Source organism: Myotis brandtii, unplaced genomic scaffold, assembly GCF_000412655.1.
Source record: "Myotis brandtii unplaced genomic scaffold, ASM41265v1 scaffold291, whole genome shotgun sequence".
NCBI classification, from domain to species: Eukaryota; Metazoa; Chordata; class Mammalia; order Chiroptera; family Vespertilionidae; genus Myotis; species Myotis brandtii.
The window spans coordinates 1467140-1487488 of record NW_005361118.1 but is presented as its reverse complement, the minus strand read 5'-3'; the positions used below and the strand labels follow the sequence as shown (position 1 = coordinate 1487488).

The 20349-nt window shown below is 38.1% G+C and overlaps 1 protein-coding gene across 6 annotated transcripts in view; it reads right to left on the bottom strand.

Annotated features, from left to right (window-relative positions):
* The window catches only part of U2SURP (U2 snRNP-associated SURP domain containing), a 73790-nt gene that overhangs the window by 11925 nt on the left and 41516 nt on the right, over window positions 1-20349 (bottom strand). For 3 of the 6 annotated variants that reach the window (XM_005869309.2, XM_005869310.2, XM_014542175.1), the window contains exons 14-23: window positions 17667-17771; window positions 15882-15948; window positions 15642-15805; window positions 13125-13287; window positions 11757-11836; window positions 10917-11004; window positions 7793-7915; window positions 4863-5019; window positions 3234-3332; window positions 2347-2413 (exon numbers count right to left, since the gene is read on the bottom strand). In XM_005869309.2, the coding sequence (XP_005869371.1) occupies window positions 2347-2413; window positions 3234-3332; window positions 4863-5019; window positions 7793-7915; window positions 10917-11004; window positions 11757-11836; window positions 13125-13287; window positions 15642-15805; window positions 15882-15948; window positions 17667-17771 (1113 nt within the window). The remainder of the gene's footprint in view (window positions 1-2346; window positions 2414-3233; window positions 3333-4862; window positions 5020-7792; window positions 7916-10916; window positions 11005-11756; window positions 11837-13124; window positions 13288-15641; window positions 15806-15881; window positions 15949-17666; window positions 17772-20349) is intronic. The other 3 variants (XM_005869311.2, XM_005869312.2, XM_014542176.1) reach the window with 2 other exon arrangements.

Sequence of the window (20349 nt, the reverse complement as noted above, 5' to 3'; positions counted from 1 at the left end):
TCAGAAAGGCGGGGCTGATCAGCAGGCCCAGTGGAGGCCTGGAGAGAAATGGAGGCGTGGCTGTTGGCCAGGCTGGGAGAGAAAGATTGGCAAGCTCTGATTAACGGCTGCCACAGAGGCTACAGATCAGCCCCTGCCTCTCTCTCTGCAGGCCTCTCTCTGGGCCTGATCTGAAGCCCCCTTGGCATTTTCGGTCTGGTTGAGCCTTCGGTCATAATCGGTTGTTATGACCCTGGCTCTTTATTATATACATGTTTAAAAATGATACTCATGTTTTTACATATACAGAGAAAGGATCTAGATGGCTGGACACTAAACATTAACCATATTATTAAGCCTATTATTAAATGAGAGACACTACACTTCAATAATTTAAGATATATATATTTTAGAATTGTCATTTTAATTTTTCAAGGCTCAAGCAGTGTGTTTTAATTGGTTATGACTTTAGCTCTTAAATTATCAATTCTAGGTTCAGATCTTATCACAACTTCATCTTGCTCTTTAAAGAAATAGAAACTCAAGACTCTAAACCCATACAGAATTCATTACAAATGAAGTTATATTACTATTTGGAACTTTTATCCAAAGCATTCGTGATACTATATATTTTTTAAATCACATTTCTGCCACAAATACAATTACTAGTTTCAAAAAGCAGCTCCTTAGTAAAAAGGCGTTTTGGATTCAGCCACTAGAGAGCAGTAGTGAGACATAGGAAAATTTTAAGGCTCAAAGTTGTATGGGAAAAACTTCCTTGCTTTGTACTTTCATAAAATTATTTTTCTTGTCATGATTTATTTAGAGCTCCTAGAAAAATCAAAAATATAAATATTTTCAGTAACCCATGCCTTACTGTATGAACATATGATTACTCTATTCTCAATACTACAATGCATTTCCATTCCAAACATTAACACAAATATCAAATGTATGCAAAAAAATTAACACCTTTATAAATAAAACCCATTAAACAATATCTGAGCTCTGCAATGGCTTTTCTACCCTTTCTTTACCCTAAATTAAATAATCATTCTATGGGTACACAGACTCATTCTACAGCAGTGATTCTACAACGTTGAAAGATGTTATTAATGGGATTATAGATATAAAAACAGTTAAGAAAACTACTGTTCCCAATTCCTATACTCCTAAACAGTCTCAGATAGGTATTTCCACAAACCACATCTACATTTTTAAATACTCTGTGATAACAATTGCAGACTTGTTCTGATCACACTGACATTTATGGAAAAGCATTACTGTTGCCATGTTTTCCTCATCATATCAAATTGTTTCCACAAATGGCTCTAGCTGTTTGGCTCAGTTGATAGAGCATCAATCAGCCTGCGATCTGGGTTTGATTCTGGTCAAGGGCACATGCGCGGGTTGCAGGCTCGATCCTCAGTAGGGGGCGTGCAGGAGGCAGCCAATAAATGATTCTCTCTCATCATTGATGTTTCTATCTCTCCCTCTCCCTTCCTCTCTGAAATCAATAAAAATTTTAAAAAATTGTTTCCACAAATGCAAATCAATCACGTTTCCTTAACAATCTAAATGCTACTAATACCCATTTATTGAATCCATTCAAATGCTCAAATTGTGCTGGGACACAAAGGTCCCTTTGTTCACTCTTCCATTTGAGAGCAATAAAAAACGAAAGGTTAAAAAGTTGGAAATTTCTTCTTTGTGTTCTTGAGGCCCTATCTTTTCTATTTAAAAAGTTAACTTCCAGTGCAATTATTTTAAAAAGGTGTCAAGTGCTATGGAAAAACTACTAATATTAACTTGCAGAATTGGGAGCAGGGATTCCTATAGTTACATTTGGTGTCAAATGCAAAAACAATTTTGGAGTGATGAACAATAAGCAAAACTCAAAATTACAATTTCTTCATGCATTAAGGAATATTTTTTTCCTTTTAATCTTAGTTCTTCTGAGGTTTTTACATTTAAATAACATAATAGAGTATGTATTTTTCCAGCAATGTACAATCCAAAAGAAACATAATCTTCCTATTCACATTTTAATAATAATTTTCTGTGAAGCCAAAACAAAGACTTAAATAAATGCGGGTGACCATTTAGTAACTACAAAATGAGAATGTAATACCTAGGACAGAAAAATAAACTCAAAAGCAAAGTGAAACCAGATGCAGCAAGACCAGAAATCGAAGGCTCCTCATTCACTGGAAAAACAATGGATAACTAAAATTGACCCTCATAACAATGTTTTTAACAGTGAAGTTTCCCTCTTTACTATTATTTCAAGTATTTTTTAATGAAAAAAGGAGCACAAATGCAATAAGAAACAGAGTATATTAAAAACTTATATCGTTAGATTCTTACTTTTGATTTTCTTCTTCTTCTGATTCTTCATGCTGGTCAAATAACTCCCATTTAGAAGTTGTTACAGCTGGATGGAAGGGAAAAAAAGATCTAATTCCATAAGATAAGTTAGCATTTTTGCAGAAGCTTAGTAGAAGCCCAGTTGCAGAACTGAAATTTTATATTACAGGTTATCTACATTTATTTATTCATTCTTTGTCCATTTCTATGCTAAAATCTATTTCTTTCCTCCTTACACATACACTATACTTTTATTCAAATTCATGAAGTGACAAATAATGTTATCCTTATTTCTGTGCTAGATGATAAGATTTATTCATTAGAACCTACAAGTATTAACAATTACAGATTATAAGCAGTAGGATACATATGGAAGGCAGATCTAACTAAGTCAAGCATTATGGGAGGGTCAAAGCTTGGTTTCTCTGAAACTGACTTCTAAGTAGATTTCCACACAGGTACAGCCTCCCATCTACATTTTCTACTGAAATGCCTTAACCCAGTGGTCGGCAAACTGCGGCCCCTTGAGTGTGGCTCTTCCATAAAATACCACGTGTGGACGTGCACGTACAGTGCGATTGAAACTTCGTGGCCACACTCAAGAGGCCAAAGAGCCACATGTGGCTCGCGAGCCGCAGTTTGCCGACCACTGCCTTAACCTGAAAGGGTTTTAATGATTTCTTTAATTACTCTCAAGGCATAAAAACGGAAAGATCTAAAGGAATTATAACAGGTCCACAATGAAAATTTAGCCACTAGACATAAATCTGATAACACTGGGTCTTAAGATTGAAATATTGTAAAACATAAAAACATACTCACATACACCAATGATTGACTTTAAGAACTGAATTTTCTAAAATTCAGTATTTGTTTTTTTTACTCACCCTGTGCTTCCAATTCAGATTCATCTACAGCTTCCCATTTTGATGGAGCAACTTTAAATATAGGCTCATTCTTCTTTGAGTCTTCAGTGGCATCCACTACTGAGGAAACATAAGCCATTAACCCTGACTTCTAGGGGATGACCTAAATTAAAGAATTTATGGGTATTCCCTGTATCAGCTATTTTCAACCGGTGTGCAGGAAGAATTTTTAAGACGCGCAATACCTGACCTCTTTTCTCTTAAATTGTCAAATTAAAAAACAACAACAGATAACACAACAATAGCTGTCAAGTGTGAATGAATCAAAGTTATACCTTTTTTGTCAGATTGGCATAAAATGGTATTTTTTGGTGTGTTGCATGCAGAATTTTAGTAATTATAGTTTATGTATGTGCCATGAGATGAAAAGGTTGAAAAATCACTGCAATGTAATAAAAATAAGGACACATGGACTAATAATTCTAGTGTCAAAAACAAGGATTATGTCCCGGCTAGTTTGCTCAGTGGATAGAGCATCAGCCCACGGACTGAAGGGTCTCAGGGTTCCAGGTTTGATTCTGACCATGGTCACACATACAGCGGTTGCAGGCTTGATCCCAGCCCTGTGTGGGGCGCGTGTGGGAGGCAACCAATCAATGTGTCTCTCTCACATCAGTGTTTCTCTCTTTCTGTCTCTCCCCCTCCCTTCCACTCTCTCTAAAATATCCATGGAAAAATATCCTTAGGTGAGGATTAACAACAAAAAAAATAAAACATAAAAAATAAATAAAAAAATAAAAACAAGGATTATGACTACACAATTCTCTGCATCTGAGATCAAATTTTTAAATAGCATATAAATCAACTCAGAACATGTAGGTTATTTTTATTTCAAGCAAATGAAGAAGGAAATAAAAGAATCTTTAATACCTTTACTTAAATTACCATTTAAACCACAGATTTCATATATCATGCAATATCTTAACATAATTCAAATGTAATGGAGATTGCACAGAATTCTTATTTCCAAAACTGATTTTTGGCAGATAAGAAAAGAGCCTATTTGTTAGGAAGACTAATAATAAAAACAGAACTGATAACACCAGGCACCTGGGATTATGAATACAATTGAGCACAAGATTTTACCTTTAGTTTCCTGACAATTAAGACAAAAAAGAGCCCGACTGGCTCAGTGGTTGAGCGTCAACCTGTAAACCAGGTCACTGTTCAATTCTCGGTCAGGGCACATGCCCGGATTACAGGCTCGATCCCCAGAGGGGATTGTGCAAGAGGCAGCCAACCAATGATTCTCTCTCATCATTGATGTTTCTATCTCTCTTCCTCTCCCTTCCACTCTGAAATCAATAAAAATATAATTAAAAAATATATAAGACAAAAAAAGAAGCTTGTTAATATAATAGGCTAACTGTCCCAACAAAAAAATGTGACCAGAATGAAAATCTGTTCTTCGCACAGTCAATTGTATTACTTGTATTTGAATTTGGAAAAGGCAGAAATAAAAAATAAAAAAGTCAATGGCTGACATCTTATTCCCTTTTTCCATATCAGCTTGTATGGACATTCAGAGTTTTGGAATCAAACTTGGATATTAACAGATTTAGATTTAATCTGTCTGAAGTCTGCACTTACAAGGCACTCCATCAAGATCATCATCAAAACTCTTTATAGGGACTCCATCAAGATCATCAATGGGAGTAGAATCAATAGGAATTCCATCCACACCTTTCAAAGGTGCACCATCAAGCTCTTCTTCAATAGGGGCACCATCAAGGTCATCTGGTACATCCTATGGAAACACATATGACAGTAACATTTTCTTTAATTTACTCAAGTCAAAATTCTAAAGATGAATTCGCAGTACAGAATAAACCAACTAACTGGATACCCACATTCCCAGGTCCAAAGTGAGGACAAGAATATACAGGGTGGAACAAAAGTAGGTTTACAGTTGTTTGTATGGAAAATAATACAATCCTACATAGTAAAAACCTAATATGCAAATCGACCAAATGGAGGAACGACTGGTAGCTATGACGTGCACTGACCACCAGGGGGCACTCAATGCAGAAGCTGCCCCCAGCCCGCAAGTCAGCCAAGGCAGGTGCCAGAGAGGCGGAGCCCCGATCACCCCGCCCGTCACCCCGCAGAGGGAGGCGACAGGTGTCAGGGGGTGGGGACGGCAAGTAGGTGGCGCCAGGCCGGCTAAGGCAGGTGCTAGCGGGGGCCCTCAAATCGTCCTGCCGGTCACCCCACAGACTGGCCCTGATTGCTGGCCAGGCCTAGAGACCCTACCCGTGCAGGAATTTCATGCACCAGGCTTTTAGTACTTAATAAGTAGTAATACAAGAATAAACTGTGTTTTGAGTACTCAACAACTATAAACCTACTTTGCCCCATCTTGTATTTTATGCCCTGGCCAGTGTGCTCAGTGGTAGTGTCGGCCTTAGCACCCAAGGGTCTTGGGTTGTGATTCCCAGTCAGAAGCACATAGCTGAGCTGCAGGTTCAATCCCCACCCCAGTTGGGGCTCATGAGGGAGGCAACCAATCGATGTTTCTCTCACACTCCCTCTCTCCCTCCCTCCCTTCCACTCTCTAAAAATCAATGGAAAGAATATGCTTTATCATCCAGTCTGACAAAGAAACTGTAGTCATTCATTCATACATTATTTATCAAATATTAACAAGTGTTTACTGATGCCAGGTACCATGTGAAGCACTGAGTATATAATGATGAGTGAAAAACAAGCTTGGCCCCTTGGTCTCTTCTGTCATAGAGCTTAGAATTTGGGGGGAGGGGAGAGCCAGGCAACCAGATAATCACAACAATCTTACCCTATATAATAAAACACTAATATGCAAATCGACCGAACAGCAGAATGACTGGTTGCTATGACGTGCACTGACCACCAGAGGGCAGACGCTCAACACAGGAGCTGCCCCCTGGTGGTCAGTGTGCTCCCACAGCGGGAGCACTGCTCAGCCAGAAGCTAGGCTCACCGCTGGCGAGCGCAGTGGTGGTGGCAGGAGCCTCTCCCGCCTGCGCGGAAGAGCTAAGGAAGTCTAAGGGAGGTCCGACTGCTGGCTAAGGCCCGCTACCCGGGGAGTGGGCCTTAGCCGGCAGTCGAACATCCCCCAAGGGTTCCTGGACTTCGAGAGGGTGCAGGCTGGGCTGAGGGACCCCCACTGAGTGTATGAATTTCGTGCACCGGGCCATTAGTATACATATAACTGCAACTAGGATGAATGCTAAAACAAGGAGGTATATCATACTATTAGAGTACATAATAAGTAGGTTTCACCTAAAGAGGTCAGAGAAGATTCTGACATTATGCTTAAACTGAGGTCTGAAGAGCTCAGGTAAAATAAAAAAGATGTTCCAGAAAGAGCTATGGTAGGAGGAAACATTGTACATTGAAGAAAAATGAAAAGAAATTGAAACAAGGACCATGTGGTTGGAGTATGGATGCCAATTAGGAGTATCTTGTAAGGAAGAAAGTGAAAACATGATAGCTGGATTAGAATTATAAGTATGAAGGATTCAAGAACTACTGAGGAGGTAAAAAGCAACAGAATGGTGATGAATAGAATCTGCTATCATTGTGGTACATCTTTTCATGTACATACTTATTTATATAGCTACTAGAGGCCCAATGCACAAAATTTGTGCAGGGGGTGAGGGAGGCATGGGCCAGGGGAGGTCCCTCAGCCTGGCCTGCACCCTCTTGCAATCTGGGACCCCTCACTCCTAACCGCTCACCTGCTTGCTCTTTACCGCTTGGGTCGCCGTTCCTTAGCACTGCCGCAGAGGTGGGAGGCTCCCACCACTGCCTCTGCACTCACCAGCCATGAGCCCAGTTTCTGGCTGAGCAGTGCTCCAGCTGTGGGAGCACACTGACCACCAGGGGACAGCTCCTGCATTGAGTGTCTGCCCCCTGGTGGTCAATGTGCTTCATAGCGACCAGTTGTTCCGCCAGTATTTCTGCCGTTTGGTCGATTTGCATATTAGGGTTTTATTACATAGGATCTTTAGTCTAACAAAATAAAATCCTGCTACATATATTCTCAATTACTTGCTTTTTTCTACTGGTATACAGTAAATCTTTTCATGTCATCAAATAAGAAAACAGTCACTGATTTTCACATAAGGACACAAAACAGAGAATTCCTGTTACAAATAATCTCAACTAGTGAGTTCTAGTAATTACAGCAACAAAATCTACTATTTAGTGGTAAAAAGTAAATATTTTCATGAAGAAATTTTGTATCTATAACATATCACACCTCCATAGCATCCCCAGAAATAAATTTTAAAATAATCAGACAAGGCCCTGGCTGGGTAGCTCAGCTAGTTAGAGTATCGCCCCTGTACACCAAGGCTGCAGGTTTGATCCCATCATGGCACATACAAGAATCAACCAATGAATGCATAAATTAGTGGACCAATAAATCAAGGTTTCTAATGTTTCTCTGTCTCTCTCTCCTTTCCTCTATTTCTCTCTGAAATTGATATATAAAAATCATTAAGTATAATAATCAGACAAATACACTGAGTACCTACCTCTGTTTCCTTTTCTTCAATAATATTTACAAGTCCTAAGAAAATATTTTGCAATTTGATCAAAAATGGTTCTGGATAAATTGCCCAATCTTCCCATGCTCTGAAGCAGGTCATTACCCGTTGCTAAAGAAATAGGAAAACATAACAAGTTATTTATGACAACGTCTCAAACTTCATCTCATGAAAATAAATATCACAATTTGTTGAATTTTTCACTAAGTCAACATTCTTTTTAAAATTTATAGAAAATAACTATCACTGCCATGTTTTTAAATAAATCAATGTCACCTTCCAATTAAAAATAATGAAAAAGAAGCACTATTTGCTCCTGATCACCTAAGATCAATGCCCCATACATATCACTAGTGCAGTGATGGCGAACCTTTTGAGCTCGGCATGTCAGCATTTTGAAAACCCTAACTTAACTCTGGTGCCGTGTCACATATAGAATTTTTTTGATATTTGCAACCATAGTAAAACAAAGATTTATATTTTTGATATTTATTTTATATATTTAAGTGCCATTTAACAAAGAAAAATCAACCAAAAAAATGAGTTCGCATGTCACCTCTGATACGCGTGTCATAGGTTCGCCATCACTGCACTAGTGGTACACATGAGGCCACATTTTGGGAAACATTATCTTAGGAACTTATGAAAGCTGGATATCAAGGTATGAAGATATGACCCAAAATCCTTTATGAGCCAATGAAGTACTTCCTAATTCTGGCTAACACTTTTTTCCTACCCTATCCCTAAACCTCTCTATATAAACTCTGACTTACGGTCATTTAAGGTCAAAATATTTTAAGTGCTGTTGGTTTGTTTGAATCCCCTAAATGGTGTTGTCATTGGGCATCTTTCCAAGCTAAAAAATTTCCTTAAAAAAGTCTTCTTCCGCCGAAACCGGTTTGGCTCAGTGGATAGAGCGTCGGCCTGCGGACTGAAGGGTCCCGGGTTCGATTCCGGTCAAGGGCATGTACCTTGGTTGCGGGCATATCCCCAGTGGGAGATGTGCAGGAGGCGGCTGGTCGATGTTTCTGACTCTCTATCTCTCTCCCTTCCTCTCTGTGAAAAATCAATAAAATATATATAAAAAAAAAAAGTCTTCTTCCAATGAAAATATATCTATTTATTCAATTATAAGGTATTTTGTTTAGCTTTTCTTAACATGGGCTTACAGCTTAAGAGGTTATAAAAAATTAGTAATGCATATAATTGTAAACATGAATAATTAAAATGTGTGTTTCTAATCCAGACAAATTATAAAAGTTTAACAACAGGAATATGGTTCTAAGAAATGCATTGTTAAGCGATTTCATCGTGCAAACATCAGAGAGTGCACCTACAACACCTATATGGTACAGCTACTACACTCCTAGGCTGTATGGTATAGCCTATTGCTCCTGGACTACAAATCCGTGCAGCACGTTACTGTACCAAACATGAGATTAAATCAAGCACAAGAGAACAATATTCAAGAGATTTATGAGGCTGTTGCCAGGTAACACGACATACTATTTTACAGCAAACTTTTTAAAGTGCCCTGGCTGGTGTGTCTCAGTGATTAGAGCATCAGTCCACACACCAAAGGGTCAGGGGTTCGATGCCCAGTCAAGAGCACATACCTGGGTTACAGGTTTGATCCAGGTCCCTGGTTGGGGCGAGTGTGGGAGGCAACCAATTGATGTGTCTCTCTCACATAGACGTTCCTCTCTCCCTCTCTCTCTCTCTCTCCCTCTCCCACTCCTTCCTTCCCTTCCACTCTCTAAAAATCAATGGAAAAATATACTAGGGTGAGGATTAACGCCCCTCAAAAATACAAGATTGATAAAAGTTAAGTATATACATAAACAAGTATGTCATTTATTATCATTATCAAGTATTATTTATGACTATACATAATAGTACATAACATACTTTTATGTGACTGACAGCGCAGTAAGTTTGTTTACACCAGCCAGCATTATTACAAAGATGTGAGAAGATGCTGCACTAGTCATTATGATATCACTAGGCTAGGAGTTTTTCAGTCCCACTCTAATCTTATGGAAGCAACACCATATTTTTAAAAATTATTATTTTTGTTAATCCTAACCTGAGGATATTTTTCCATTGATTTTTTAGAGAGTGGAAGGGAGACAGACAGAGACAAACACTGATGTGAGAGAGACACATCAATTGGTTGCCTTTGCACATGCCCCGACCAGGACTGGGGCGACTGAGCCTGCAACCCAGGTATATGCCCTTGACCAGAACCGAACCTATGATCCTTCAATCTGTAGGCCGACACTCTTTCCACTAAGCCAGACTGGCCAGGGCCCACCATCATTTTTTTACTGAAATGTCCTTATGCAGTGCATTACTGTATACCATTACAAAACAAGTGATCTTCTGAGTGTGTTTTTTGAAAAGAGAAGACTAATTTTCAGCGAATTTCTGTAAAATACTTAAAACTAACAGTCGACAAAATAACACTAAATAATACATTTTAAATTTCAGGTATATTTTGAAATGAAGGTAACATTGCAGTAAATTTCAGAATAATTTCTGAATCAGGCAAGTTATGTTTTATATCCTATATAATAAAAGCCTAATATGCAAAGTGTCTGGTCGATTGGTTGGCCGTTCAATATGCCAATGATACGCTAAGGCCACTCAACCGGTCGTTATGACGTGCACTGACCAGCAGGGGGCAGAAAGTCGACCAGTCGCTATGACGTGCACTGACCACCAGGGGGAAGACGCTCTGATAGGTTAGCGTGCTGCTGGGGTCTGGCCAAACGGGACTGAGAGAGATGAGCCGGACACGCCCTGGAGCCCTCCCGGGTTCCCTCCCAGGCTGGCCAACCTCCCGCATGCCTCCCCGGCCCCGATCGTGCACCAGTGAGGTCCCTTGGCCTGGCCTGTGCCCTCTCGCAATCCGGGACCCCTCGGAGAATGTTGGCAAGCTGGTTTTGGCCCGATCCCACAGGCCAGGCCGAGGGACCCCAATGGTACATGAAGTCATGCACCGGGTCTCTAGTATGTCTTATATACTTTTCTAGCTCTCCAATGTGCTTCTCAGCTCACATGCCCCATATTCAACACTAAGGCAGCAAAAATAATAAAACAGTAAACATACCTTAAAGTTTTCAGACTGTAAATGGCCTTGAATTGTACGATAGGTAGCATTGAGGTCTGAAAATATCTGACATAACTTTGTTTCAAAACTGAAATTGAAATAATATATTCTTAAAACAGAATTTGTTCAAAAATCCCTATCTACTTCAGTATGCTATCCAAACCCCTCCTAGACCTTAAAAAAACACAATACCTACCAATAAATTAAGCAATCTTGTAAAAATCAAGAACTAGGTACTTAAGCTCTAAAACTGTAATTCAACTGCTTTAACACCTACTTCTAAATTTTTCTCTTGCAAAATCCCCAAAAGAGCCTTAAGTAGTAGTTCCTTGATTAGCAAGGAACTTTACATTTGACACTTTGAGCCACCTAGTCGGAACTCTGGGGAATTATGGAAGAGTTCTAAATTAATTACAGTTAAGCAACATAATTTCCTATTGCCGAGGAAAGCATTAGCAATGAACTACAACAATATAATGATGATCAGAAGTAAACACATATTGGATAGTTAATGCTTTGTCTTTTGTCTCTTCCTCTGCCATTGTTTCAGTTTATTTATTATATAAGTGGCTAAATATTCAATAAAACAGTTACTTTTTAACTGGTCCTATTTGTCTTGTTTCCAAGTTAACCAATAAAAACTTTAAAAAAACTGTTACTTTAGCTTGAAAGTGGTTTAGTTCAATGAATGCAATCCAATTTTTTAGAATATTCTATGACTACAAAGAAATTCAAATTATTTCTTATTATTGGACGGTGTTAACAAAACAGTGCTCTCTTCTGAACTCCTTACCCTAAAGTATTTTATTCAGAAATATCAATTTACCTCATTTTACTTACAATTTTCTATAATATGAAGCATTGGCAACTTTTGCTGAAGAGTTGTACAAAACATCAGAAACCAAATATAATCTGGCAATCTAGAATACCAAAAGATAACATAAAACAAATTAAAAATAAAAACCATCAGAAACAACATATCTAGAAAAAAAAATCCATATTGAATTTTTTGGAATCAGTGTAATAAGGCTAATGTTTACAATTTAATAATCATGACTAATTAGAATAGTTACAAGAAATTTCACATTACCACAATCATTACTTTTGCAGGGATAAAACTTTAACTCATTTACATTTCAACCTGTTAACTTGTCTGTCAATTAACATAACAAGACTGCATAAGAAAAGATTTCCTGGGTCAAGTTCTTCATGCAAAAAAGGAAACCAATTTCAATCCAAAGAGCCAACTATTATCTCCCCTTTTACCTATTCAATCTGTCTATTAAGAAAATTCAGCTGGCACACAACTCAATAAATGTTGTCTAAATGAATAAATGACAAATTGATTCATTAATTATTATATGATGAGGAACCTTGGCAAAGTAAGCATTCATTTTAACTTATAAACCATCCAAGACTAGCTAGCTAGTGATAAGAGCTAGGAATGAAAAGCAGATCTTCTTTTACTTGTTGGAATTTCTAAATTCAAGAGGGATTATAATTTTTAAATTAGATATATACTCAATTAGGAATTAGGCAGTATCTTATAAACAGTTAACCTGTTAGGTGGTTTATATAATCCATACTAGAGGCCCAGTGCACAAAAATTTGTGCACTCGGGGCGGGAGGGGGGGGGGTCCCCTCAGCCCAGCCTGTGCCCTCTCCCAGTCTGGGACCCCTCAGGGGATGTCCACCTGCTGGCTTAGGCCTGCTCCCCGGGGGGATCGGGCCTAAGCTGGCAGTCAGACATCCCTCTGGCAGCCCAGGAGCCCTCAGGGGATGTCCACTTGCCAGCAGGGAGCAGGCCTAAGCTGCAGTCGGACATCTTTAGCGCTGCTGAAGAGGCAGGAGAGTCTCTTGCCACCACCGCTGTGCTGGCAGCCAGCCGTCAGCCTGGCTTGTGGCTGAGCAGAGCTCCCCCTGTGGGAGCACACTGACCACCAGGGGGCAGCTCCTGCACTGAGCGTCTGCTCCCTGGTGGTCAGTGTGTGTCATAGTGACCAGTCTTTCCCAGTCATTCTGCTGTTGGGGTCTATTTGCATATTACCCTTTTATTATATAGGATGATTACTTTCTTTTCTTAAAAATGTATATTTCTGAATTTTGTAATTAGACTTAAAAATACCAATGTAATAATATTAACCAAAGCCCATCAGAATAAACAACTGCTTAAATGGTTTCATGAAAAAACAAAAACAAAAATCATACCTTTTTGGGAAGGGGCGTCTTTAGGATCGACAATGACTCAGTAATGCAATCCACTATTTCTTCAGCAGCTTCAGCATTATTAAGACAGAAAACCATTGCATCTCCAATATCATTTTTCCTTGGAGTTAACCCTCGCAGGATTTCTTCTAATTTGTCCCTCTGTCTAAATACAAATTTCAAATGTCATTATAGCTACTGCTCATAAACTAATTTCTTTAAAACCCAATCAGTAAAATAATTCTGATGATTAAATTGTGTTAAATCTGATTTGTAATAAGTCCCCCAAATATGTTTTGTTTTTTTAAAGAACTTATATGAGGAAGAATAATTTTCCTGGCCTTAAACTAATAAACAATTCCAATGACTTTTAGTTTACAAATTTAAGTCATTTTAAAATTATGGGCACTTTTTCAAGAGTATTTAAAAGCATCCCAGTCCTTTTACGCTACTCCACTGAAAAAGAACCTTCATGTTCTTTACCCTCCTTTGAAGGGTCTTTAGCACTTCTACATAACATTAGGAAAGGCTAAAACAGGGGCTGACAAACTTCTCCTATAAAGGATCAGATAGTAAATATTTTAGGCTTTGCAATCCATATGGTCTCTGTCATAGTTACTTGACTGCTAGTACAACACCACAGCAGCCATAGACAGCATGGAAAGGAATGGACATGACCGTGTTGCAATAAAACTTTACAAGAACAGAAGGCAGCCCGATTTAGCCTGTGGGCTGTTTGTGGACCCTAGTCAAAAGTAAAGAACATACATCTTCAGAAGCAAATATACTTTCAAATACTACAGTTCTCCATTACCAAATGCTCTCATAAATAATGCATCAATGCAATTAGATTAAGATTTATAGACTATGCAGTGAAGTATATAATCCTATATGCTAAAAATTCTTTTTCCATGAGGTATACAGAACTTCCTCTGAACATTTAGTAGTTACATTTATTTTTTTAATTTTCTTTAAAAATAATTTATTCGTTTCTGATCACAAGGTACAGGGAGGATGCAAGGGCAATGCCCGTGACTCCCATTCTGTCCAACCCAGTCTAAGCATGTGATAGTTTGTACACCAGGCTCATCCTGACCCAAAGCGTTCACTCACATTCTAACTGCTACAGAGTACAATATCTGACCATGTGGGAAGTTTAAATTTGTTTTCCAGCTTACTTGTAAATACTGAAACTGAACTAACTATTCTAACTGCTAATTTCCTAAAGCTCTCAAGAATGAGTAGGTCACAGGCAAACTATGCCTGTACAGCTCTTAGAGCCATTTAAACTTTTTAAGAGGCATTTCTTAAACAGCAGTGACTAAGGCCCCTTCTGTGTTCCCAGTCTACTACTGTCCACGGTGCCTGTAGCCTTGAATGACAGCCCCTGGAGGTCCCCCAATATCCTAGGGTGCAATGGAGGAAGGGTAGGCCAAGCCTAGCATGACAAATTAACAGTCAATTTTATTGCGCTCAGATTGGAAGTCCGTGACTCTTGAGGACGACCTCTGTATACGTGTAGTTTTCTTCTCCACATTTCTGTTTCCATAGCCTCACAAGCTGTTTTTCCTCCCTGTAATGGATCTCGACCTTCTCCTGCCTCTCCTCGTGCAGACTGGCTGTGACTGCTGGTACTTTCAGGGAAGTCAAATGAGCCAGGCGTCCTGGGTAGGCCAACTTCCCTGTAGGCTTCAGACGCACACCCTTGAGGGCAGCAGGAACCACCATTAGCTTTTTCTTATCATAGGGCAGCACGATCCCATCAACATCAAACACCTTGAGGCAGTCCAAGGCCGCCTGGCCTCACTTGGTCTTGTGCAGCAGCATGCCTAACACAGTCCGCCAAAAGATGCGGCTGGGGTTGGGAAGTGGTAAGGACCTTGGGATGGGTTGGTGTTCATCTGCTTGCAGAGGAAGGCCAGTTACTTCGACCTGTTTCTCTAAAAATTGCCAGAAATGTTGATGCCTTCACAGTGCACAGTGACGATGGCCACCAGGCACCCAGAAGATGCCTTGACCACCGAGCACCAGGACCTGCCCCTCGACCATCTTCATCAGCTGCCTGGGAAAAGATGTTTCTGCTTCTTAAACCAGGCTAATTTCACTGTCCCAGAGCTGGCAGAGCACTGTTAAGAACATATGCACCCATGGTGGCCATATACTGTACACTGTAGAGACGCTTCAACAGTCAACCATCTGACCTTACTAAGCCAGACAACAATTTTTCCTCTTTATGTTGCATTCAGAGAGACAAGAATTCTAAGACTATTGAGATAATTTCTGTAAGAATACAAAGTATTCCACTGCTAGAGAATCACTGCTCATAAAATCATCACAAATTTTATTACAAATTTTATCAGTAGGAAGAGGTCAAGATCAATAAGATACACATTTACTCTTGCTAAGATATTTAAGCACATTTAAAAACTTTATTTTAAGGTTAACATCTTACTAAGACCATTAATTAAAGCACCATTAAAGGATTTTTCTGAGTATGTAACAGAAAAGGGAAAATCTTACTCTTCCTTAAGTGCTCCCTTTTTATTAGGCTCCTCTACAAAAGCTTCTGTTTCTTGCTTTTCTGACATCCCATGCAGGTATGGATTTAATGGTGGTGGCCTCCAAAAAGATCCATTTTTGAACATACGAAAATCTTCCGTCCGCCACTTAGTTGGAGAATCTCCCTAATAAACATCCAGAATGTTATTAGAAAGCTCCAATACCTCAGTCAAAATTAACAAAGTAACTGATTCTACTTGCCTGCAGAATAGAATAAAGCTTCCACCTATAGTAAACATGGGCTGGTGTCTGGTTTTCAAATAAGAATCTAAAACAAAACAAACAAATTAAACATCAGATTCTTTAAGAACTGCATTCAAGTAAATATAAACCAATGAAAAATATTTGCCTACTTAGTTCTAAATAAAACCAAAAGCAAAGATTGCTGAAGAGAAACCCCTATTCAGGTCATGTGCCATCTATATCCTTCTTCACCCAGCCCCAGACTGCCTTCATGACTGATATTAATATTCACAAGGCATATATGATTCTTGCTAAATCTTACAATTTTATTGTGTTCAATAAAATGTGCCAGATGCTGTGTCTGACAATGAAGATATTTTCCCAAGATATAATTTTAAACAGTGTTTTTTTTATATATATATGTATTTTATTGATTTTTTACAGAGAGGAAGGGAGAGGGATAGAGAGTCAGAAACATCGATGAGAGAGAAACATCGACCAGCCGCCTCCTGCACACTCCCCACTGGGGACGTGCCCGCAACCAAGGTACATGCCCTTGACTGGAATCGAACCTGGGACCCCTCAGTCCGCAGGCCGATGCTCTATCCACTGAGCCAAACCGGCTAGGGCTAAACAGTGGTTTTTTAAAACTACTTAAGAGTGTTAAATGAAAGAGATATAATTTTGATTCATTCACACCAAAAAAATGTGTTAAATGTCTTAGAAGATAAGCAATTTCCTATAAGCCTCATTTGTTCTACTATATCTCACTTATGAGAAACTCATTGAAAAGCATAATGAAATGTATTTTCCTCCTAGAGAATACTAAAAACAATGCTATTTTATTAACTAAAGCAAAATCAGATGGAAAACTAACCGAAATACATTCTAGTTGAATTACTAAATCTGCCTTTTCATCCCATTGCAAAAATAACCTGATACTTTTGTAACTTTATTCTTGGAAATATATCTAATTCAAAAAATGAAAAGTACTTTTAAAATTCATACTGATGATGACTGAAATGTGGTAAAACATGCAATGGAATATATTTTAGACCTTAAAGTAATGAAATTTTGACCAATATTACAACATGCATAACCCTTGAAGACATTATGCTAAGTGAAATAAACCAGTCACCAAAGTACAAATACTATCTGATTCCACTTATATGAGGTACCTAGAGTAACCAAATTCAGAGAGAGCAGAATGGTGACTATCAGAAGCTAGGTGAATCAAGGGATGGGGAGTTGTTTAAGTGGTACAAAGTTTCAGTTATGGAAGACAAGAAAAATTCTGGAAAGGAATTACTGGTGACAACTACATAACAATGTGAACATACTTAATGCCACTGAACTGTACACATAAAAAACTGTGTTATATATGTACCAGAGGCCTGGTGCATGAAATTTGTGCACGGGGGTGTGAGGGTGTGTGTGTGTGTGGGGGGGGTCCCTCAGCTGGGCCTGCGCCCTCTTGCAGTCTGGGAGCCCCCAGGGGATGTCCGACTGACGGCTCTGGGGAGAGCAGGCCTAAGCTGTCAGTCGGATATCCTTAGCGCTGCTACAGAGGCGGGAGAGGTGCCTGCGACCGCCACTGTGTTCGCCAGCCATGAGCCCAGCTTCTGGCTGAGCAGTGCTCCCACTGTGGGAGCGCACTGACCATCAGGAGGCAGATCCTGCGTTGAGCGTCTGCCCCCTGGTGGTCAGTGCATGTCATAGCGACCGGTCATTCTGCCGTTTGGTCGATTTGCAGATTAGCCTTTTATTATATAGGATTTTAACACAATAAAAAAAAATGCACACCTGAACATGGGATTGTTGATTTCTCTGTTCATAATCATAGCTTCAAACATTGGCCCTTCACGTACAACAAACTCTATCATTCGATGTATCAGGGCGAGCAAATTCCTACAACAACAACACAGTTAAAGAAAATGGATTCAGACCTAACACTATATAAAACTACACTTGACCTAAGTTACTATATTGTGCAGAAAAATATTATTCTGCTGACTAATACAGAATTTTATACCAAAAAAGTAACCTGGAGCATGTTAATGCCTTGTGCATTAAGAGGGAGTAGGACACAGGGATAGGGCAAAGGGAGGGGGAGGAATGGTAAAGGGAGGGTAGAAAATCACAACACAGCTTCGTAACAATAAAGATTTAATTTTCTAAATGCCACTTAATTTCATTTTCCAAATGCAAAACATTAAATTATGAATCCAACTAATTAAAAAGCTGCAAATATATAGTGTCAGTAATTTAGACCTTACATGTTATCACAGCCATCTAAAATCTTACACACTATCTCAGTTTTAAGAGAAAATATTCCTAAACCAAGCACTTTTTGTGGTGTTGAAATGTTATGTATGACTATTACTTATAAAAATGCAAAACTAACAAATTTAAGGCCTGACTTAATAAAAAATCCATCCAACTCCTGTGCTTTTCTGGTACACATATAGCAGATGGAGTTTTTATTAAATTTGACCTTTAAATGAGGCAACATCCCTTTGGACCACACTTTAAACTAGTTCACACAATTCATGACATGTATAATTCTGCCTGTGTCTTATGAACAATGAAGCAATTATATTGCCAAAGCCTTAAATAAATGGAATCCTCTTTCCAAAATATTTCAAAATAAGGGACATGGTGCAATACCCTTCATATTTTTCAAACAATTACTCTCTAATATTTAAGCCAAAAATAAACATGCAACTTTTTAATACATTCATTTTATGGGTTGGGCTCATAGACAGTCTTTATTTTTAAAATCTGTAGCTGGGTCCTAAAATCATATGATACCTTATTATACTCCAAACAGAATTTTAGACATTGGTTATGATGTCAGGCAAAATGACTCAACTTACTATAAGCTACTCTTGATTTCTCATTTCACCAGTCCCCCAGTATAGAATTGGCAATTAATAATTGGGAAAAGCAAAAGGATATTGGCTCTTGGTACAAAGCACACAGAAAATTACACCTTTAGCATTCCCAGCTCAAATCAAGAAATTAAGTTTATGTAACTGCTAGAATATATATATATAGAATAAGACAGAATTTTTTTGGCTCTAAAATGCCTGCTTCAGAGTACATGAATAGTAATATAATTTATCTCATGGTTATTATAATTATTTTCTCTCAGTTTTCAAACAAACCTACTTAAGTGGACACTAAATCTCTACATAGTGGGGGGAAAAATGAATTTTTTGACCTCTTAAAGGAACCTCAAAAAATTATATGAAAGTTTAATCTTTCCAAAGGGGAAACTACATACTTAAAAACTATTGATTCGCCTTTAAATTGTTAAAACAAAAAGCATTATTTAATTTTAAATCTAAATTATTTTTTTCTTTCACGGAAGTATTAATTGCTCTGCAAATTTGCAGTTCTGGATATCTAAATGAAAATGAACATATTCTCAGATCTATGGTTAGTGCAAAGTTATGATTCAGTTCCAAAACTCCTACTGCTATGTGTCAAATTACAATAAAGGGAAATCTTATGTATCACAATATATAAAGTCACTTTCTAGGTGAATAAATGCTATACATTCAGAAACTTGTATGAATTAAGTCAAAAGTAACTTATTTGTTTACAAAGAAGCTGAGCCACATGTAAAGCTACTACTCAACATATGCTTTTTGAATGCTACAAAATACTTTCCTGTGAATGATTTATCAGTGGAAGAAAACACCCACTTATAGTTTTAAATAGGCTTGTAACTGATGAAATCTATTTTTAGAAAATTTAAAGTTTAAAAATGTTGCATATAATTATTTAAAATCAGAATCTGACAATTAGTTATTGCTAACTTGAATCCAACATTATTAAATAACTGTAATCACACTCTTTTTCCTAAAGATTGTGTTTCTTATTTTAAAAAGGGTGACTTTTCTATCAGAATGAAACAGTGTAGTACAAAAAGGTGATATATTTTAAGTCTACTATTTTATTTTAAAATGGTAATTATCTTATTCTGGGCAACAACAACAACAAAAAAAACACACAAAAAAAATGTTTCTCAGTTATAATTAAACCACATTTATTGGAGTCGATCGTACCAATGTCTGGTCAAAAACTGTATACTTTCCCAATCCATCCCATGATGTTTTCCTGGTCCCCCGCTGCCGCAGACAGTTCAGCTGGTGTTGCTCACCAAGGCCAATGTCAAAGAGAATTTGGTATTCTTTTGTGTTCATTTATTATTCAACCAGTGTTGTGTTCCTGTGTTTGGGAAAAGGCTTAACTTGACTGAGCAAGAGCATACCTACAGCATGAATTCTTCTGCTTCAACATTATGTTGAAAAGAAAAAAGAAAAGAAAAGAAAAGAATTCCAAAAAACTTCATTATCATTTTACAAGTTTCTAATAGGTTTAGTGTTCATGAAAATAATAGGAATTCCTTCTTAAATTCAATCAGAAAAAAACAAAGCTATGTCTTCAATAAGGAAACTCAAACTAAGGTTGCATATTA